Source organism: Gadus chalcogrammus, chromosome 1, assembly GCF_026213295.1.
Source record: "Gadus chalcogrammus isolate NIFS_2021 chromosome 1, NIFS_Gcha_1.0, whole genome shotgun sequence".
In the NCBI taxonomy this organism is placed as follows: domain Eukaryota; kingdom Metazoa; phylum Chordata; class Actinopteri; order Gadiformes; family Gadidae; genus Gadus; species Gadus chalcogrammus.
The window spans coordinates 8,748,718-8,771,217 of record NC_079412.1 but is presented as its reverse complement, the minus strand read 5'-3'; the positions used below and the strand labels follow the sequence as shown (position 1 = coordinate 8,771,217).

At 45.6% G+C, this 22,500-nt stretch overlaps 2 protein-coding genes across 2 annotated transcripts; both read left to right on the top strand.

Moving 5' to 3' along the window:
* Window positions 1–4,471: 4,471 nt before the first annotated feature.
* On the top strand, window positions 4,472–5,258 carry LOC130380144 (uncharacterized). Its single transcript, XM_056587329.1, has 2 exons — window positions 4,472–4,922; window positions 5,020–5,258. Exons 1-2 carry the CDS (start codon window positions 4,487–4,489, stop codon window positions 5,184–5,186), a joined length of 603 nt encoding a protein of 200 aa, XP_056443304.1. The 5' UTR covers window positions 4,472–4,486; the 3' UTR covers window positions 5,187–5,258.
* Window positions 5,254–9,851, top strand: LOC130369636 (uncharacterized). The gene is made up of 15 exons (XM_056588205.1): window positions 5,254–5,554; window positions 5,641–5,745; window positions 5,887–6,080; window positions 6,187–6,328; window positions 6,420–7,169; window positions 7,281–7,384; window positions 7,464–7,583; window positions 7,665–7,712; window positions 7,824–7,907; window positions 7,998–8,063; window positions 8,872–8,929; window positions 9,194–9,244; window positions 9,323–9,367; window positions 9,621–9,685; window positions 9,771–9,851. Exons 1-11 carry the CDS (start codon window positions 5,254–5,256, stop codon window positions 8,923–8,925), a joined length of 1,968 nt encoding a protein of 655 aa, XP_056444180.1. The 3' UTR covers window positions 8,926–8,929; window positions 9,194–9,244; window positions 9,323–9,367; window positions 9,621–9,685; window positions 9,771–9,851.
* The last annotated feature ends 12,649 nt before the right edge of the window (window positions 9,852–22,500 follow it).

Below are 22,500 nucleotides of genomic sequence, written 5' to 3'. Positions count from 1 at the left end.
TCTCCACACTCTACAATCGCTTGATGCATGCACCGGCTTTAGACTGAAACACGGCCATGTAACCCGCCACATGTTCCACGTGTTCAACAACACTCACTGCAGTAGACCCCACACACTGTGGGCGCTTCTACAACGCTTATACCATGTACATGGGCGTCAGTAGCTCAGGTGGTACAGGGGGGTGACTGGTCACCGGATGGTCGCTAGTTCGATCCCCGGCTCCTCCTAGCCGAGTGTCTGGGTGTCCCTGAGCGAGAGACCTCACCCTGAATCCTCCTGACGAGCTGGCTGTCGCCCTGCGTGTAGGACTCCGCCGTCAGTGTGTGATTGCGTGAATGAATGGTTGCAAGTCGCTTTGGATAAAAGCGCCGGCATAAATGTAAAATGTAAATGTAACGTACATCGTGGTCGACCAATCTGATCCATGATCCGATTTGCGAACCCGCACCACTCTGTTCACCATCGTTGGGGAACAATTGGAGCGGAGTTGTGCGGGAACAATCCTTCTCCATTGTGGGGAAAACAAAGCAAAACAAGAAAAAGTTGGGGCGGAAGGAGGAAGGAGGGAGGCTACGGAGCCACCAGATGCCTCCTCGCGCACCGAGCAAATGAACATAAATGTGACTGTCAGCAGGAGATGAAGAGGAAGCGCGGAGCGGAGGCATAGTGCCTAAGACTGAGGACAGCAGGACGCGCTCTGCATATGAAGAGGTGAGCGCCCAAGGAGAGAACACACACACACACACACACATTAGCAGTCCTCACATAGACACACACACACAGACATACACACTCACAAACACGCACGCACGCACACACACACACCTTCCTGTGTCCTCCCACATTCACATACACAGACATGCGTGCACCCACACACCCGCACACACGCACAAACACACCTTAGCAGTCCTCACACAGACATACACACACACACACACACATATGTGTACACACGCACACACACACCTTCCCGGTCCTCACACAAGTACACACATATGCACATGCACACACTCACACCTTAGCAGTCCTCACACTAATACACAGTAACACAGACACACACACACACACACACACACACACACACACTCACACACACACACACACACACACACACACACACACACACACACACACACACACACACACACACACACACACACACACACACACACACACACACACACACACACACACCAATATGAGAATCCTGCTCCTTAATGTGGTCCAGTGATAACAGACCCCGTACCATCCCCGACACATTTGACCGATATCCGGCCCCTCAGACAGCTGGGTCGCTAATGAGGGGGTCGATGCACGCGTGGCCACGTCTCGCTATTCATACGGCGTCCGACGAGCCTCCGCAGCCCTTACGGACCGCTGAGTGCCTCCTTCCGGCTCCTCCATGGGTGGCTACCCGTCCCACGGCCGAGGGGTCGCTCACATCCACGGCAGTGTGCACGTGCAGGGGGGGGGGGGGGGGGGGGGGGGGGCATGCAGTCCCTCCAAGGTGACGGCGAGCGGCGTGGTGATTATTGAGCGGGCGACCCGGCGCTGACCCGGCTCTGACCCGGCGCGCTGAGCAGTAAAGGGCAGAGCGCCACGCTGCCTGTCCCCCCGTCGATACCCTGATGAATGGAGCCGCCCGTTATTAGAACAGAATCAGAGCGGAGGGGGGGGGGGGGGGGGGGGGGGTTGGGTTGGAGCGGGAGTGGGAGTTGGGGGAGGGTTTAGAGGGGGTGGGGGGGAGGAATGGGGGGTTGGGGGTGAGGGGTGGGAGGCGCTGCGATAAATGATGGCGCAAATGGCTGCGCAGCGGCGGCGGGTGCGGAGCTGGACGGCGCCGTGTCATCAGTCTTTATTACCCTCCAGGGAGGAGAGGGGGAGAGAGAGAGAGAGAGAGAGAGAGAGAGAGAGAGACAGGGAGTGGTCAGTGCCAGGAGAAGGGTCCAGCTGCAGGCGTGGGCGTTCCCGTCATGACACAAAAACGCCCATCGGGCGTTCCCGTCATGACACAAAAACGCCCATCAGGCGTTTCTGTAGCGTTTCATCCATCAATCACGAAGTGGTGAGTTTCGCAAGGCATGCTGGGTATGCTACCCTTCCTTTTTTGGCGGTTTTACCCTTTACATCGTCGTAGTATCTTTCCAGGAAAACTAAAAGCTTATGATGAGCGATTATGTCAGTAAGTATGATATTGTTTATTTGACAACATTGGCTGAAGTATTCTCATTTAAATCACTAATTTAGCTGTGGTATCGTTGTATCCGAATTCGAATCCGATATAAATACTCGTGACAAGCATGGTTCGGTACTAGCAAATGCTATGCTATCTCGTCCATAAACGTAGCATATACTAGCCAGAAATCAGCAACGTTTGATTACCAACGTTTAGGAAACATGTACTTTTAATTCACCCTTGGGTGAAATCGAAGCGTAGTGTGTACTGAATGCGTGTTGATGATGATGATGCACTTCTTATGGGGGGTAACTACAATGGCACGACACCGGTTCCATCTTCTGCGCCACCTTTTTAAATAAATCGCCGTTTCTCGTTTTCCGACGGCGACAACCATAAAACATATAAAGAAATTATAAAGATAAATATTTATGAAGAAATAAAAATTATTTACAGTCTATGGCGACAACAACACGACTACAGTCCTTCTACTTCCGGCTCATGTGTGTAGGCTACTCCGATATGATGCTGGTATATGCAAGTAGAAAGTCGACTATGAACAAGTTATCTAGGTGTTATTATCCGATTTCGCTTGTCTGTTTATGTACCGGTTTTTATGCGAAGTAGATCGGTTAAAGGTGTTTAAATGCATTTTTCCAGTCCTGTTGCGGTCTTATTATTTACCCGAGTATGACTCTGCATGTATACGCACTGCATGTAAGAGACCTGACATAGGAGCCACGCTGCTTCGTTATGGTGACGCAGTAGGTAGGGGCTAGGAGGGTGAGGAAAATAGAGCTTGGTTAATGTTGGTTAATGTTCTCCATATGTCTCTCTATAGCTACACTTGTCAATTTTGCCCAGCGGCCACAAGCCCCAGGCCACAAAATGTTCAAAGCAAGGATGCGTACTCCTCCACTGCCCCTTTTGCCCGCTTTATAAGGGTGTTCCCTCAAAAGTGGAGACACACTTGCAGTCTCATCTAAAGACGGTGGTACTGCATGGAGGTATGTTTACTGCTCGCTGATTCATTGGTGATGATTAATAACCTTTGTGCTGACTTTAGTTATTAAAGCCTGGTGTGTTTTTTTTAACTTCCTTTCAGAGTATGTGATGTATACCTGCAAATGGGGATGCAGAAATGACTCCCATTACCACTGCTGTGAGTGTAGTCTACTCTTTTCAAGAAAAAAACAACTTCTTAAACACCTCATTACCTGCCACCCTAAGCCATCTGAAGGCCAACCTCACTCCCAGCCAGCAGAAGGCCAACCACACTCCCAGCCATCAGCAGGCCAACCACACTCCCAGCCATCAGAAGGCCAACCACACTCCCAGCCATCAGCAGGCCAACCACACTCCCAGCCATCAGAAGGCCAACCACACTCCCAGCCATCAGAAGGCCAGCCAGCAGAAGGCCAACCACACTCCCAGCCATCAGAAGGCCTGCCAGCAGAAGGCCAACCACACTCCCAGCCATCAGAAGGCCAGCCAGCAGAAGGCCAACCACACTCCCAGCCATCAGAAGGCCAGCCACACTCCCAGCCATCAGAAGGCCAGCCAGCAGAAGGCCAACCACACTCCCAGCCATCAGAAGGCCAACCACACTCCCAGCCAGCAGAAGGCCAACCAAACTCCCAGCCAGCAGAAGGCCCACTGCACTCTGTGGATGCCACGGTAGAAGTCCAGCACCCTGTGGAGGCTGGGGTAGAGCTTCAGCCACCAAAAAAAGCAGTTGGGCCACGTTCAAGGGTAATAAAGGTTAAGTGCACAAAGTGTAAGTTAGTGCTGAATAAAATAAATTTAAAGCAGCATATGGCACGACGACACTCAACCATCAAGGACATTACAGCCAACCGTCATCTGGCTTGCCAGCCAATTGAGATTGAAAGGGGAATATTTGCTGTTGTAAAGTCCTTCAACAGCAATAGTGCACCCATTCATGTACAGAAGAGGAGGTCAGGGGCCAACCATCAAATCCGTTGTGAGCTGGATGCCTGTGTGCGCAACACTGAAGTCATGCACAGGAGTGGCTTAATATCCTTTGATTGTGTCCATCTGCAGTCGCTGCAATATTGCCCACCACCCCTCAGCCCTCTGCTTGAATTAAGGGAGGATGTGCTGAGGGACATTGTCAGTAGCAGGTGGTTCAGCGAGGATAGGAAAAGGGCATGTCTTTCAAAAAAGAGAGCGGCAAACGCTGAAGGGATCCCCCTCAGTGTTGAGGTTGAGGTGGGAAGCTCTTCCTCAAGAAGATATGTTTCCATTTATGATGCAAATGTGTCTTACTATAACAAGTTCGGCAGAGTAATGGTCATGTTTGACGCAGCTAATAACACGTGGCATTGCCATTGTGTCAAGGCCAAACAGTCCTGTGTCCACAAAGCCATTGCAAAATGGCACTTTTTCCAGACAAGGAAGGAGCTCTTCACGGGAGATGAGAGCGAGGTTAGTCAAGAGAGTCAGGACTCTGAAGACCAGGTGGAAACAGTTACCTCAAAACATTTGCAGTATCCCCCTCGAGGTGAGGACTTGGAGAGAATTGTTCGGTACACCCAACACAAGAAAAGGATTCCTGCAGACTTGCCTGCAAAGGTGTATGGGTTGACAAGTGAGACGGAAGTGGTCAAACATCTGATACCCAAAGAGTGTGTTTGTCCAGAATGTCCTGCTGATCTTCCCCTTGGTGAACCCTTTATCATCAGTAGTTCAGCAAAAATCATTACAGTCAAGGGCATCATTGAGGGTAGGTGTCACGTTTTTAAACTAGAATTGATAGTTATTCTTCCATACCAAGTTGTATTAACCACTACATGCCCCAATGATGTACTTATGCGTTTCAGGTGTGACAACTTATGGGAAAAAATGCAGTAGATGTGGAATGGTGGTGCGGTACCAGGAGTGGGAGGATGGCTTGCATAATTTCAACGACAAAGTCATTCTAACCCTCCATTTTTGCTTGTATCTGCGGAACTGCCTCCAGGTCAAAGTCCAAGAATTCAATACGTGAAATTGTTTAAAAATGTGAACTTACTGCATGTTAAATACGTTAGGCATGTTAAATACGTTAGACAGTCATGACATTAGGCCACAACATATATAATTGGAACTTTCCCAATAGTACACTTGCATGGAATTACATTTTCAAATGTATTATTGATGTTTTATTCCAGACTCACACAGCTCTGGGTCGTGCAATCGAGACGTGGGAGCTGACGTCGGGACAGCAGTACCCAAACAGAAATAGCATTATTCACGGATACCTACATTTTGAAGCACTGACGGACCATGACTACAATTTTTCCTGTGTCCGCTGTGGACATCACCCTCCTGTGGTGGTAATGGATCTGCACAAGAGCTGTGTCTTCAGCTTGGCGGGTACGATACAGGTTGTATTTGCATGGTGAACCCCTCCATCCCTCCAGGTGTATTGTCTAACCAAAGTATATTGATATTTATTTTAGTCAGTGAACTAGAGGATCCACCAGATGGCTTTGGAGGGGAGGTGGACATAGAAGAGTTCTGGGACTCTCTATGTGTAGAGAGGATTGCACGTGGGTTTGTTCCAAGTAAGTTTTAATTATGTTGTTTATCATGTTGCCCGGAGAAATATAATTCCTTTTTTACCTTTTCGCCCTGTCTTTCTCACTCTACTTGTAAGAATTACATGGTTAGTTTCAAGCAATTAATGCAGACAATTTTTCTTTCAGGTGATCGGCAAAATCCCTTTGCTGTTAAACCTACGTACCACCAATGGGCCCCGTGGATTGGACCTCACACCCGCAAATCCAGCAAGGTGCTCAATACCGAGCATGAAAAGGTCCACAACACCAGGCACCCAAACGAACAGACAGAGATTGACATTACAGAGGACAGGCTACTAGATGAAATATCAAATTTGAAGGTAAACGGCTGTATGTGGTGTTTTTTTGTTGATTATTCTATTCAATCAATATAGCCAGTATAAATGTGTTTACAGTGTACACCTTTATTTTGGCAATCTATTACAGGTCCATGCCATCCGAAAGCTGTGCAGGGAGTGCAGAATCGATTCAAAAGGTTCCAAAATGGATTTGATTCTAAGGCTTCGGGAAGAGATGAAAACCCGAAGCAAATATGATAAAATATTTCAAAAGGTTTGGGGAGCATCTGGTAAGTAAAAAACATAAATAAAAATCCCATAAATGTGGATCTCTTCTCATTAGATTATTTGTATTTCCTTAAACAATCTTTTCCCCCTCAGGTGGCTGGGCTGTTGTTATGTGTCCCTGTGGACAGGTAGTATCTTTAAAGTGCAACATTCGGGCAGAAAGTCCAAGAGATTATGCCGATTTATTGCTGTCATGGAAGCACATGCCAAATGTTTCTATATATGACTTCGCGAGAGGACTGGCAGTGCATGCCAACCTCAGAGAACCTGAGAAGATCCCTTTCAGCCCTCATGAGGGTAGGCTATTGGACCCCAGCCCTGGAAACATACAGTGGGCAGCCAATGGTGGGACGGTTCATCTACCATGGCTCAACACAAGGAAGACTGTACCGGACCTGGGTGGCCATCCCCTGACTGGGTCAGCAGAGCACTATTGTCTGTATGACACTTTTCATGAGGGGAACACCAAAGATCCGAAGGATGTTCTCCGGAGGATCAAAATGGTTCCTGAACTGGCAGGGAAGATCAACAGCCAGGTTGCAGAGCAACTGTTTTCCACAATGAAGAAAAGCAATTATTATATGAACATGCTCTCACCATCGGCTCATGTCTTCCTGATGCGCAATGTAATACACAATTACAATCAGCGCAAAACCCAAAAAATCATGTTGGAACTGAAGAAACTGGTAACTCCTGAAATGCAGCTGTGTTTCAATGTGCATGGGCAGGCAGAATTCTGTACCTCCCAGCCAACAGAGCTTAGCCCCGACTCAGTTGTTGCCTCCTCTAAGCGAGCAGAAATGGAGTATAGCTCGGACCCAGATCTGTCACCACCCTCAAAACGTAAGGAATTGTATAAGTGATTGTGTATATGCATTTTATTAGTGATTGTGTTTATGTATCTCACAACACATTCCCTACTTTTTTTTTCCTCATCTCTTCATTTTGAATTAGGCTCAAAGTTACAGTTGATCTCCTCAGCTGTTGACCCCCGTACCAACTCCAACATCACAGTGGCGGATTGGAAGCAACTACCAAACGCAAGACTGAGTGAATTAGTAAGTTTGAGATTATTTTCTTCTGAATTGGAAGTTTGAAATATGCATGCGTTCATAATGTTTTGTACATTCCCCATAGCTGGACTATGTATTGGACGTTAAGGGTGACCCTAAGGAGGAAATAATCCAAACTCCCAACTGGATAGTCAGAAGGTCTGACTTTTGGACTCTGGGTCTAGAACGAGACGTTGAAGCAACGGTATCCCAACCAATTGTTTATTTTTTATCTAACTATGTCCTCATGGTATGGGCTTATTTTCTAATCATTGTTTGATTTTAGATTGCAAATTGTTGTTTGAACATTATCGCCAAGACAGCAAATGCAAATGTAAGTTACATTTATTGTGATTTACATGATCTGTGGAATCATGTTTCCTGACTGTATATACTTTTGATGTTGCCTACACAAAGTGTGTTATGCATCTGTTTTCAAATAAAGGGCATTGCAACCCTGGCTGTGGATGCATATGTGGTGGTAACCTGGCTTCCTCCATATGAGGCTTCTCCCACGGCTGAAATGATTGTGAGTAGTAATGTAACAGAACTTGTACCTCAGCTTTAACTCTTTAGCTCATGTTCATGTTCCTCTTTGAACTATTTTTGTGTTCCTCAGTGCGACTTTGCATCCAAAGACGTGGTGCTTCTCCCTGCCTGGCAGCCAGGGCACTGGACATTGTGTGTGAGTAAACCCACGTTTTTTATCTGAAATACTGTGCTGTTATTGAACCCTCATCCATGCTTTGTTGGTACATTTCATGCATTACAACGTCTAACAATCTAACCCAACCTTTTCTTGATCAAATCCAACCTTTCCTTGCCCCCTGCACTATTCACTATAACTGTAATTTTTAACAACCCCTTATCTTGTCATTCCATGAAATAAAATGTAACAGGTTCTCAAACCAAGACTGAGGATTCTGCAATGTTTTGATTCAAGCCACCCTAGTGGCTTTGGAGATGGCCGCTACCTAGAAATCTTCAGGTTTTTCATAGAAAGTTTATTACCAGTTCCCTATGTTCATATCTAAGTTTGGGTCTTACAGCAGGAACAGTCTATTTTTTGACTCAGTAATTTCCATGTTAACACCCTCAGGGTAGTTTTGATTCAAATTAAGTTCTTTATTGGTTGGCTAAAAATCGGCATCTTTACGTTCAAATACTGCTTTGAGAACCCAAAGACCCAAGTTCATGTTTTGGGTTTTCTGGAAGTATGGTGGTTCTGTTCTGAACTATACTTTTTTTTTTGTTCAGCATTTATTGTTCCTCTTGTTCATATGTTCCATACGTTCTATAAGTCCCTACTAGGAATTGCTGCTACTCCCAGGTCATTTTATAGCACGGGTTGGGGTAGTTCAGCCCTCTTTTTAAACTATGCTCTTAGGGCTCAAGGTGGGTATGTGTAGTCATGGCAGCAATTCCTAAACAGGGTTCTTTGTTACATTTTAAAGATATGAATTGCAACTTACACGTCTTCCAAACCTTTTCAGTACCCTGGCACATGCTATGTCCAATGGACCATGGAAGGGACAGTACTTGGCTGACGAGGTAAAACTTGTGGCTTGGGCACGATTCATGGCATCTAGTAGAGTAAAATTCACTGGTAGACAGGCAGGCCTCTTGATTGTTTATTATGATTTAATGAAGTGTTCCTATGTGCCGCTGATGGGCCCTGGTTGCTGCTAAATGCTTGTTGAAAGTGCACTCTTTGTATGTAGCTACAAAATGAGAGTGGATATCAATTTATAGTTTATAGGCATTATATACTAATAAGAATCATTGACAAATCACATTCCCTTTTTACCACCACAGGACGCACCTCACCAGCACCAGAGCAACAGCTGTGGGGTGTTCATGCTGATGGTGAGGTGCATTATTTTCAGAAATGATGACTGATGACTAGTTTGCAAGACAACTAACTCATTTGTATGTTAATTTCAGTACGCAATGTATTCTACCCTCCAAAAGAAATATGATTTCAGTGAGGTGAGTTCTTTCAAATCTCAATCAGATGTGTAGCATGAAATATAAGGCTTTTAATAATTTAGTCATTCGGAGGCTACAATTAACATGCATCAATAGGTCTACACCTTACTTTGTCTTCAGGTACTGCACTTACGGGAGGAGATGGCTACATCTTCACAAAAATTTACACTGCCATAGTACACTGCCAAACAGTACTGTAACATGGATTTGTATTGGGCTATGAAGTCATTTAAAGCATAATTTTACTTTTCAGGGGGACATGCTCTCTATCAGGAGGTGGTGGTGTGGACAGCTCTTGGAGACCTTTATGCTTGAAAGGTTTATATACTGTGTCCATGTTGCTATTTACTTATTTTGGTGCTCATGAAGATCGTAGCCAATACACTTGTCTCTCTGTCTCTAGCCCTGCAGAACTAGCTGTCTCGTTCTCATCCTCTCCATCTCCCCATCTCATTCACACCATCCAATCCCCAAGCAGTGAAAGGTATTACATACTATGTCCGTACTTTTCTATTTACGTATATTCTCTCTTGCTCTTTCTCAGACTTTTGATCGATCAGACTTTTGTTTAATGGTGTGGTTAGTGTTGGTCTGGGCTTGTGTGATTCAATTGAAGGTTGATTATAATCCCGGTTTCTTTCCCTCTCTCTCTCCCTCCTTCACTCTTTTTCTGCTCTCTCGCTCTCTATAGCCCTGCAGGACTAGCTGGCTCACCCTCTCCATCTCCCTATCTCAGCCACACGCTCGGATCTGGCACAACACAGGACAGGCCGTTCTTGCCACCCGAAGTCCTTCAGAAAATTGTAAAAGAGACGCTGAGACTGGACATGGCGATGCTTCCCGTGTTCAACAGGGTCTCAAAAACGTTGCGAGAACTAATCAAGCCTCTCCACCCTTCAATACATATAAATGAAAGTTTGGCAAGGGACCTCAAGCTTAAGAAAGACGATCTCATACACATTACTGTTAGAAAGCTTTGCAACAATGCAGGCCCTGGCAGTGGCCTTGCGCTACGCCTCAAAGGCTTCTCGAAAAATAAGAATTGGTGGCCAAGGGCACGCCTGGTGCTGAGGCACGTTGCACATGGCAGGTATGTCATACAAGATGTCTACCTAGCATAATGTTTTTATTACTCCTTTTTTCGTTTTATTTGGGATTTCTTGTTTTGTAATCCCTTTCATTTGTAAATGTTCATATTCTGTAGTAAATGTATCTGCCCAGAAATGCTGGTATTTTATTACTCCTTTCTTTGTTTTTGTGACAAATTCTATACGATGTATAACATACATTTGTGCCTACGATGTATGTTGTAAGGTTAATTGTTACAGATCAATTACTGTATTTTGTCTTTATTGAAAACATTCAGTGGGAAAAGTAAGTGAACACTTGGATTAAAATAACACTTCCCAAGTGTTATTTTAATCTATTCATTTAATTTGGGCATATTCTTAAACAACTGTATATCAAACATCTCACTTATACCTAATACCCTACCTATACTAACCCAGAAGATAATGAACATGAGGGCATACTGCACAACCCAAACATTCTAATTAGATTTAGCAATCATGGAGCCTCCCTGTAATGATCGTGTTGCATCAAGTTTGATGCAAAGTTTGGGCCGAGATCTGACGCATTAATGTAAGCTAACATTCTGTAGGCCTAGCTGGCTAACGTACCCGTATTACGAGATCGAAGAAGAAGGTGGCGCTAGCGTCAGTTCTATGCTGCCCATACTACTAGATCGACGAAGAAGAACGGGGCGTTCCAGCCTGCGTAAACGAGAACGCCCACCACACGAGAACGCCGGGGGGGCGTTTTAGTCTGCGTGAACGGGAACGCCCACGACACGGGAACGCCCCCATTTGTGTCTGCAGTCGGACGATATTGAGTGCCAGCGCCACCGTCACACCCGCGCACACACCCTTCCATCCCCCTCCCCCACCTCCTCCTCCTCCTCCACCTCCTCCACCTCCTCCTCGCCCCACCCCCAAACCACACCCCTGCTGTGAGGCCCCCCTCCGCAGCGATTCCAGCACCGTGGCCCCTGCTTTACATACAGAGCTACATGCTACATGCTACATGCTACATGCTACATGCTATCGCTTATACATGTACACATCCGTCATGACCGTGCATGTTTATTACAGTCAACACCCATCGCCTATCACACCTAGACACAGACAAACACACGCCAACACACACACACACACACACATCGACACACCAACACACACACACACACACACACACACACACACACACACACACACATTAGCAATCATAGCGCCAACGATAAACACCACCGTGTTTGGCCCATCTCTGTCTCCCTTTGGGTAGCCTCTCTCTCCTTCCTGCTCGCTTCCCATTTCCTGTCTCACCGAGGGAGTGGAGGACCCCCGCTACCATCCATCATGCTGACGCCAGGGAGCCAGCAGCACACTCAGGGCACCGTGCAGATAGGAGAGGAGAGGAGAGGAGGGGAGGGGAGGGGAGGGGAGGGGAGGGGAGGAGAAGAGAGGAGAGGAGGGGAGGAGAGGAGGGGAGGGGAGGAGAGGATAGGAGAGGAGAGGAGAGGAGAGGAGAGGAGAGGAGAGGAGAGGAGAGGAGAGGAGAGGAGAGGAGAGGAGAGGAGAGGAGAGGAGAGGAGGGGAGGGGAGGGGAGTGGAGGAGAGGAGAGGAGAGGAGGAGAGGAAGGGGAGAGGAGAGGAGAGGAGAGGAGAGGAGAGGAGGGGAGGGGAGGGGAGTGGAGGAGAGGAGAGGAGAGGAGAGGAGAGGAGAGGAGAGGAGAGGAGAGGAGAGGAGAGGAGAGGAGAGGAGAGGAGGGAAGAGGAGAGGAGCTGAGGGGAGGGGAGCTGAGGAGAGGAGAGGAGAGGAGAGGAGAGGAGAGGAGAGGAGAGGAGAGGAGAGGAGAGGAGAGGAGAGGAGAGGAAGGGGAGAGGGGGAGGGGAGAGGAGAGGAGAAAGGAGGGTAGAGGGGGAGGAGAGGATGGGACAGGGGTGGGAGGAGGGGAGAGGGGATAAAGAGAAAGGGAGAAGAGATAGAAAAAGGAAATTAAAGGATCGAAGAGGAAAGAGAAGGAGAGAAGGGCAGATGAAGAGGAAGGGGAAATGAAAGCGCAGGAAGAAAGGGAAGGGGAGAGGAGACGCAAAGGCACTGGGGAGAGGAAGGGAACGAGGGAACGAGGGACCGAGCGGACGAGCGAGTGAGCGAGAGGGGAGCGCGCGAGAGGGAGGGTGGGCTAGGTTCAATCCACAGTCAGAGGGGTGGGCGAGCGCTCCACTAGGCGGAGTAAGCAGGGACGGGTAAACTGATGCCGCCGTAGAGGCCCCGCCCCCGGACGGCCCCTCGCCGCGGCGCTCCAGACGCATACAGATGCGAGCCGTGCTGCCTTTGACATTCTCCCCCTGCGACTGCTGCTGCTTCCCAGCTCCACGCCACGCTCCACTTCTCCCCTTCCTAATTAGTGGTTTATTTATTGATACCCCCAGTTAATGTCTCTCTTAATTTTGTGATAGTTTTGTCTCCATTACCCAGGAGATTCATTTGCCGCAGTGCTCTCAGTACATGGAGAGAGTTGCTGGCCTCCACCTTCGTTACGCTCTCTATCTCTCCCTCTCTCTCCCTCCCTCTTTCTCTCTCTCTCTCTCCCCTACTCTCTTTCTCTCCTTTTCGCTCTGTCCTCTCTTCCTTTCCTTTTTTTCTCTCCGTCCCTCTCTGTTTCTCTCTCTATCTCTCTCTCTCTCTCTCTCTCTCTCTCTCTCTCTCTCTCTCTCTCTCTCTCTCTCTCTCTCTCCCTCCCTCTCTCTCTCTCCCTCCCTCTCTCTCTCTCTCTCTCTCTCTCTCTCTCTCTCTCTCTCTCTCTCTCTCTCCCTCCCTCTCTTTCCCTCTCTCTCTCTCTCTCTCTCTCTCTCTCTCTCTCTCTCTAAACCTGGTCCCTGCCCTGTAATCACCTCAGTGTCATCCATCCCTAAACTGAGGAGGGTCATCTGCCAGCCAAGCATGGTCTCTGGCCCGCACCATGCACTGCCGGATTGAACTTGGAAAGCAATCATGAAACCTATTGGATCATATTAGTGGTGATTGATCAAACTCAGAGATATCCACTTGCTAATTTCCCTGTGAGGCATCACAGAGAAGGGTAAGACTACTCTATATAGTTGAAAAGAAAAGTGAATTCATGTTTTTGCAGAGGTAATTAGTCTAGTTCAAATCAATTCAGATGATGGGCGAGCTTTACTAATTGAGATTAGTTTGAGATTCATCTGGAGGCATTAGTCTAGAATTGTTTCATGCTTTTCAGGTAGCAAAATATTGATAAAGGACTTTAAGGCAGTGATGTTAGAAGTGGTGGATAGCGCATTAAAGAAATATACAAATGTTCTATGTCTTGGCTTAGACAGGACAGAACTTTTCTTTAATAACATCTTCCTTTCTTCTGAAAAATAGCTTGAGTTTCTCATATGCAGAGACTTCAAAGTAAAGTCGTTTAGATATCCACTCGTTCATTAATAATCATGATTTTGCATGAATCCCGCAATATGTCACACATTTAGTTCAGTATGGGTCTGCTGTAACTGCATTGATTTATTACATTGATGATGTGGACTGTTTCATGTCATTCTTACATACAGTTCATAGCAGTGGCTTATTCTAATACCAACCACTTGTAACACAAACCACACTAACACAGAGTTTATTACAGTGGCCTATTCTAATACCAACCACTTGTAACTCAAACCACTACCATAGAGTTCATACCTGGGGCTTTTTCTAATAACAACCACTTGTAATACAAACCACTAACACACAGTTCATACCGGTGGCTAATTCTAATACCAACCACTTGCAAAATGAACCATTTACTTAAAGCTAATATCAATGACTTATTTTAATACCAACCCTTTGTAACGCAAACCCCTTTTCTAAACAAACCCATACCATACACAAATACAACGACCCAACCACGGTCAACATTGTAATCCCTTTTCTCAAGTCAATTTCTGACACACTGTAACTATCAACAAGTCCGCAAAATTTTACGACCGTATAGGTCGTTTGTACTGCCACGGATTACGACCCACTGGAGCGTATCAAGCGCCTCTACAGGTCGCGGGAGGTATGCCTATATGACCAACAGGGCATTTGGTGAAATTGTTACGTAGCCATATTAATCGTTATTATCTGAATGGGAAATGCAATATTTTAGGACAGATACACCATTAAACGTGTTTCTAATGACATTTCTAGCGAGAAATGTACATTTTCCTTGCATAATCTTCACTCAGTGAATGTGTATGATCTTTATTAATCTTTATTATCTGAATGGGAAATGCAATATTTTAGGATCGATTCACCGTTAAACGTGTTTCTAATAACATTTCTAGCGAGAAATATACTTTTTACTTGCATAATCTTCAGTCAGTGATTGTGTCTGATCTTTAGTTTTAAAGTTATTAGGAAGATTTAATCGTCTCGCTCGCATGTTTCAACGACGTCAGGTTGGGGACGCTGCTTTCGCTACTCGCAGCTCACGTGTTTCCTGTGTTTGTGTTATTAAACCATTACTTTATGTAACTTTTAATGATATTGTAATAACCACAGGCGAGGTATTGAGCGAAGTAAGCTTGATAGCAGGTTTATTGGATTCCACAATCGGACAGGCAGGCACAGCTCCACCGGAAAACTACAACAACCAAAACTCCCGCCCGGAGGGAAACCCCCGGAACCCCCTCTCAGAAGGCCCGCCCCTTCCTCCCCAAACCCTGTGACGTGAAACACGTTATCTGAGAGCCAACCCAGTCGCATTTCAACATGAAATAGCGTGTTAGCCACACACACACACACACACACACACACACACACACACACACCACACACACACACACACACACACACACACACACACACACACACACACACACAATGCATTTCGCTGCTAAAACAACAACTTGGGCTGCTTCTAGGACATTTTGGGTGGATTTGGAACGGTATGTGGGCAGGACGATTTTTGCAGGCAGGACCTGGCAACCCTGCGCTGTTGCCCGAGGTGCAGAAATGCTCTGGAACAGATCTGGATCCACCATGGCCAAAATAATTGTCATGAATAGCATGAATAGATTCATGCATTATCATTCAACTTGAACATGTGTTTTTACAGTATATAGTGGTGGAGGGATGACGTATGTTGGCCAACCAGGAAGTGAGCGTCGACCTGGGTTTCCCTTGACAAAAGCCAACGGGTTTTTCCATTGGATTTTGGATTATTGCAGAAAAATTAGCATCTTTGAAGCACCTCCACAAAAACTGAAAATAAATAAATAAATAAAAATAACTGTGCTCCAAAGAACGAAATGTAAACCAATGCATTCTGAATGGGAGTGTTTCTCCGATTTTTCCTGCTACACAGAACGAAATGTAAACCCATGCAAATAAAGACTTCATGGTCATAATAATTTAAATATCATTATTCTCCTCAGTGTGTAGGGTGGTATTCTATTTTTTTCAACGGGGTTGCATCCAGTCACTTGACCGTCATGGTTGCTATGGTGGTTGCTATCGACCCGCCCCTCTAATCCTTACATGGCTCTAAAAACCACGCGGCAAAGGAGCTGCCGTCCATTGTGTTGTTTTTGTCGTAAAATAGGGTCCGATGGTTAAAAAATAGACAGATATTCCAAGGTATCCTTAAAAGGCAGCTTGGTTGTGTTTATTTTCTGCAGTTTAGACTTCTTCTATAACCTATTTTTGAAAGCAAACACCAAGCTCAATGATTTAACGAGGCAGGGTTATTTGAAACAATTTATTAAATATATATTTGCGAGAGGTCATTCCTTCTCCTGAGTTTGCTTCCTATTTATGTCTAGTGTACAACCCTACTGTCCACAAGCATCACCCCCCCCCCCCCTCCCCATATGGATTTGGAGAATTGTTGCCACGTCCCAGTGGTGGAGGTATCATATATATGAAGGAGGGCATTCAATTATACTACAATGATCAATTAGGAGGCCGAAGCCCGAAAGGAAGTGATGCAATAGGTGACTGCAGGTCGACAACATTTAAGTAAGCTGTACTTTGAGGTCTCTTATAGATCAAAGGGGGTCTCAAAGGACCCCCTGTCCTAGAAGCAGCCCAAGTTGTTGTTTTAGCAGCGAAATGCATTGTGAGTGTGTGTGTGTGTGTGTGTGTGTGTGTGTGTGTGGTGTGTGTGTGTGTGTGTGTGTGTGTGTGTGTGTGTGTGTGTGTGTGTGTGTGTGTGTGTGTGTTGTGTGTGTGTGTTGTGTGTTACGCTTCAACCTGTGGCTCCAGCCCTACAGGAAATGACTCAGCAAGTGCTCCATCTCGTTGCACCTGCACCCAGCGGCTCGCTTGCAAGATTTTGGCCTGAAGTTCTTCCCAGACCTACACCGTAGCCATCCAACCTGCATATCTGAGAATCAGGCCTCTCTTTAATAATGACAAAAAGTTATGAGAGAATACACACTTAACTTTTGTCTCATAAGCGGCGTGGTGCCGGCTCCTTTTGACCTTTTGACCCCAGACTTCTGGGGGAATAGCTGAATCAATTCATTAGTCAATCAGAAGCATGTAAATATCTTCCCGGAGGGTGACGGGGCAAACAAGGTGTCCTTCAACATCTCCGCTTCCAAGGCGATTACAACGATGCCACACATGAGGATATTCAAACATGTTTAATGGTAGTAATTAGCTGTCGAAATTGGAGGCCTTAATCAATAATGAGCAGCTATTGATTTGCTTCCCGATAGAAATTTGTGAAAAATGACATGTTATTTAGCATCTACACGTTGAGCTGAGTCCAATGACACCAAGAACGACACTCTAGCTAATGGTAACATGTATTTTACATGGTACACCTAGGTCTAGGACATGATCTCGTGTTGTAGCAAGAGGCCGTAGCTTGATCTCATTGGACTCAGCTTAACGTGTAGATGCTAATTAACATGTAATTTGTCAAAAATCTCCACCGGGAAGCAAATCTATAGTGGTCATTATTGATAAAGGCCTCCAAAATCGACAGCTAATTACTACCCCGAAACATATTCAAATATGATCATGTGTGGCACTGTTGCACTCGTCTCGAAACGTAGATGTCAAAGGACACCTTGTTTGCTCTGTTGCACCACCGGGAAGATATTTTCATACTTCTAATGGATTGATTCATATTTTAAGGTTCTCGGAGTGAGACTTTAAGTGGCTGCAGCAGAAGTCATGAGACGAAAGATGATATCAAGAGATTTATAGAATATTCCCATTCACATTATGATTCTTCGTCGTAACATCCGACCAAACATCCTTTACATTCACAGAGCGAAGATTATGAAAGTCCAGGCTCAGCAAGTGCTCCATCTCGTTGCACCTGCACCCAGCGGCTCGCTTGCAAGATTTTGGCCTGAAGTTCTTCCCAGACCTACACGTAGCCATCCAACCTGCATATCTGAGAATCAGGCCTCTCTTTAATAATGACAAAAAGTTATGAGAGAAATACACATTAACTTTGTCTCATAAGCGGCGTGGTGCCGGCTCCTTTTTGACCTTTTGACCCCAGACTTCGGGGGGAATAGCTGAATCAATTCATTAGTCAATCAGAAGCATGTAAATATCTTCCCGGAGGTGTGACGGGGCAAACAAGGTGTCCTTCAACATCTACGCTTCCAGGCGATTACAACGATGCCACACATGAGGATATTCAAACATGTTTAATGGTAGTAATTAGCTGTCGAAATTGGAGGCCTTAATCAATAATGAGCAGCTATTGATTTGCTTCCCGATAGAAATTTGTGAAAAATGACATGTTATTTAGCATCTACACGTTGAGCTGAGTCCAATGACACCAAGAACGACACTCTAGCTAATGGTAACATGTATTTTACATGGTACACCTAGGTCTAGGACATGATCTCGGTGTAGCAAGAGGCCGAGCTTGATCTCATTGGACTCAGCTTAACGTGTAGATGCTAATTAACATGTAATTTGTCAAAAATCTCCACCGGGAAGCAAATCTATAGCTGGTCATTATTGATAAAGGCCTCCAAAATCGACAGCTAATTACTACCCCGAAACATATTCAAATATGATCATGTGTGGCACTGTTGCAATCGTCTCGAAACGTAGATGTCAAAGGACACCTTGTTTGCTCTGTTGCACCACCGGGAAGATGTTTTCATACTTCTAATGGATTGATTCATATTTTAAGGTTCTCGGAGTGAGACTTTAAGTGGCTGCAGCAGAAGTCATGAGACGAAAGATGATATCAAGAGATTTATAGAATATTCCCATTCACATTATGATTCTTCGTCGTAACATCCGACCAAACATCCTTTACATTCACAGAGCGAAGATTATGAAAGTCCAGGCTCAGCAAGTGCTCCATCTCGTTGCACCTGCACCCAGCGGCTCGCTTGCAAGATTTGGCCTGAAGTTCTTCCCAGACCTACACCCATAGCCATCCAACATGCATATCTGAGAATCAGGCCTCTCTTTAATAATGACAAAAAGTTATGAGAGAAACACACATTAACTTTTTGTTATCTCATAAGCGGCGTGGTGCCGGCTCCTTTTGACCTTTGACCCCAGACTTCAAAACGTGGCCACAGGCCAGCTGTGTCTACACACCTTTAGCACAAATGTACACCTCTATCCCACAAAAAATGGGGACTAGAAACTAACCTCTGTCTTACGTACATTTACTGTACTGTTGGAGGTCACGCCCCTTTGCCGACCTTTTCGAGATAGCTAGGGATGCTAAAATGTTACACACATTTCCGGGGCCCCGTGTACGACATATCCGAGATTTGGAGTTCTAGCCCTTAGAGAAAAAAAGTTTTCCCAAATGGAGTGTCATTTGGACAAAGCCCCTCAGAAGTGTAGCCTGCAAGACCTAATGGTTCAGAATGTGGTGGAAAAACAGTTTTTGAGATAGGAAGGTCCTACCGCCCTGAAATTTTAATACCTTATTCTAGGGCCTAACTGGGACCTCCGCACCGAAACTTGGCCCGGTCGGACCCCGAGGGCAGGAAGGGGGGGCCTACCCTCGGGGTCTGACCGGGCCAAGTTTCGGGCAGGAAGGGCCCCCCCTTCCTGCCCTCGGGGTCCGACCGGGCCAAGTTTCGGAGCGGAGGTCCAAGTTAGGCCCTAGAATAAGGTATTAAAATTTCAGGGCGGTAGGACCTTCCTATCTCAAAAACTGTTTTTCCACCACATTCTGAACCATTAGGTCTTGCAGGCTACACTTCTGAGGGGCTTGTCCAAATGACACTCCATTTGGGGAAAACTTTTTTTTCTCTAAGGGCTAGAACTCCAAATCTCGGATATGTCGTTCACGGGGCCCCGGGAAATGTGTGTAAACATTTTAGCATCCCTAGCTATCTCGAAAAGGTCGGCAAAGGGGCGTGACTTTCCAACAGTACAGTATTGTACATAAGACAGAGGTTCGTTTCTAGTCCCCATTTTTTGTGGGATGGAGGTGTACATTTGTGGCTAAAGGTGTGTAGACACAGCTGGCCTGTGGCCACGTTTTTTGAAGTCGGGGGTCAAAAGGTCAAAAGGAGCCGGCACCACGCCGCTTATGATAACAAAAAGTTAATGTGTGTTTCTCTCATAACTTTTTGTCATTATTAAAGAGAGGCCTGATTCTCAGATATGCATGTTGGATGGCTAGGGTGTAGGTCTGGACAGAACTTCAGGCCAAAATCTTGCAAGCGAGCCGCTGGGTGAGTTGAAACGAGATGGAGCACTTGCTGAGTCATTTCCTGTAGTGCTGGAGCCACAGGTTGAAGCGTATGCGTCCTTTGAGACCCCCTTTGATATATAAGAGACCCTATACAGCTTACTTAAATGTTGTCGACTCAGTCACCTATTGCATCACTTCCTTTAGGCTTCGGCCTCCTAATTGATCATTGTAGTAGCTATAATTGAATGCCCTCTTTCATATATATATGATACCTCCACCACTGGGACGTGGCAACAATTCTCCAAATCCATATGGGGAGGGGGGGGCTGCTTGTGGACAGTAGGGGTTTACCCCTAGACATAAATAGGAAGTAAAATCAGGAGAAGGAATGACCTCTCACAAATATTTATTGAATAAATTGTTTCAAATAACCCTTCCTCATTAAATCAATGAGCTTGGTGTTTTGCTTCCCAAAATTAGTTATAGAAGAAGTCTAAACTGCAGAAAATAAACACATCCAAGCTGCCTTTTAAGGATACCTTGGAATTATCTGTCTATTTTTCAACCATCGGACCCTAGTTTACGACAAAAAACAACCCACTTGACGGCAGCTCCTTTGCCCGCGTGGTTTTTAGAGCCACGAGTTATTAGAGGGGGGGGTCGATAGCATCCACCATAGCAACCATGACGGTCAAGTGACTGGATTCAGCCCCGTTGAAAAAAATAGAATGCATCCCTACACACTCAGTAGTAGCTTAATGATATTTTAATTATTATTGACCATGAAGTCTTTATTGTATGGGTTACATTTCGTTCTGTGTAGCATGGAAAAATCTGAGAAACACTCCCATTCAGAATGCATTGGTTTACATTTCGTTCTTTGGGCACAGTTATTATATTATTATTTTTATTTTTTTTCAGTTTTTGTGGAGGTGCTTCAAAGATGCTAATTTTTCTGCAATAATCCAAAATCCAATGGAAAAACCCGTTGGCTTTTTGTCAAGGGAAACCCAGGTCGACGCTCACTTCCGGGTTTGCCAACATACGTCATCCCTCCACCACTATATGTAAAAACACATGTTCAAGTTGAATGATAATGCATGAATCTATTCATGCTATTCATGACAATTATTTTGGCCATGGTGGATCCAGATCTGCTCCGGAGATTTCTTCACCTCGGGCAAACAGCGCAGGGTTGCCAGGTCCTGCCTGCAAAAAACGTCCTGCCCACATACCGTTCAACATCCACCCAAATGTCCGAGAAGCAGCCCAAGTTGTTGTTTTTAGCAGCGAAATGCATTGTGTGTGCGTGTGTGCGTGCGTGCGTGCGTGCGTGCGTGTGTGCTTAGCACGCTATTTTATGTTGAAATGCGACGTAATCCAGTGTTCACGAAAACGTACACTGTCAACGTATGCTTTTGGATACTGGTTGGCTCTCAGATAAACGGGTTTCTAACAAGATGATATTTTAGCGTCACAGGGTTTGGGAGGAAGGTGCGGGCCTTCTGAGAGGGGGTTCCGGGGGTTTCCTTCCGGGCGGGGAGTTTTGGTTGTTGTAGTTTTCCGGTGGAGCTGTGCCTGCCTGTCCGATTGTGGAATCCAATAAACCTGCTATCAAGCTTACTTCGCTCAATACCTCGCCTGTGGTTATTACAATATCATTAAAAGTTACATAAAGTAACGGTTTAATAACACAAACGCAGGAAACACGTGAGCTCCTAGTTTAGCGGAAGCAGCGTCCCCAACCTGACGTCGTTGAAACATGCGATGCGAGACGATTTAAATCTTCCTAATAACTTTAAAACTAAAGATCAGACACAATCACTGAATGAAGATATGCAAGTAAAAAGTATATTTCTTGCTAGAAATGTTATTAGGAAACACGTTTAACGCTGAATCGATCCTAAAATATTGCATTTCCCCATTCAGATAATAAAGATCATACACATTCACTGACTGAAGATTATGCAAGGAAAATGTACATTTCTCGCTAGAAATGTCATTAGGAACACGTTTAATTGTGTATCTGTCCTAAAATATTGCATTTCCCATTCAGATAATAACGATGAATAGGCTACGCGCGTCTCCGAGCAAACCACGAGCGTTCACGAGCGGCCCCGAGACTTCAGAATGTCGTTATTTGCATGACCGATAGAGGCGCTAAATACGCTCACAGTGGGTCGTAATTTGGGGCGGGTACAAACGACCTATGCGGTCGTATTTCTAGGAGGACAGGCTGAAGTATACTTACCATGAGCTATTATATTATGAAATGGGAGTCAGGTTAATGAAATTAACTTTTAGTTTTTAGTAAAACATGTTTTATATGCGATAGAGCTCGCTGTTACCATGGAAATGTTAACTGCACGGGCGAAAGTAAATTTGTCGATAACTACTGCCAAAGAACTCAAACGCTTACAATGATTTCCCTTAGATATGGAAC

What these genes read in the sequence shown, in the direction of transcription:
- LOC130380144 (XM_056587329.1), top strand. Translation starts at nt 4,487, where the DNA reads ATGGTCATGTTTGACGCAGCTAATAACACGTGGCATTGCCATTGTGTC. An exon ending in AGTCAAGGGCATCATTGAGG is followed by an intron (nt 4,923 to 5,019) that starts GTAGGTGTCACG and finishes TATGCGTTTCAG; the next exon opens with GTGTGACAACTTATGGGAAA.
- LOC130369636 (XM_056588205.1), top strand. Translation starts at nt 5,254, where the DNA reads ATGACATTAGGCCACAACATATATAATTGGAACTTTCCCAATAGTACA. An exon ending in ATGAAATATCAAATTTGAAG is followed by an intron (nt 6,081 to 6,186) that starts GTAAACGGCTGT and finishes AATCTATTACAG; the next exon opens with GTCCATGCCATCCGAAAGCT. An exon ending in AACGAGACGTTGAAGCAACG is followed by an intron (nt 7,584 to 7,664) that starts GTATCCCAACCA and finishes GTTTGATTTTAG; the next exon opens with ATTGCAAATTGTTGTTTGAA.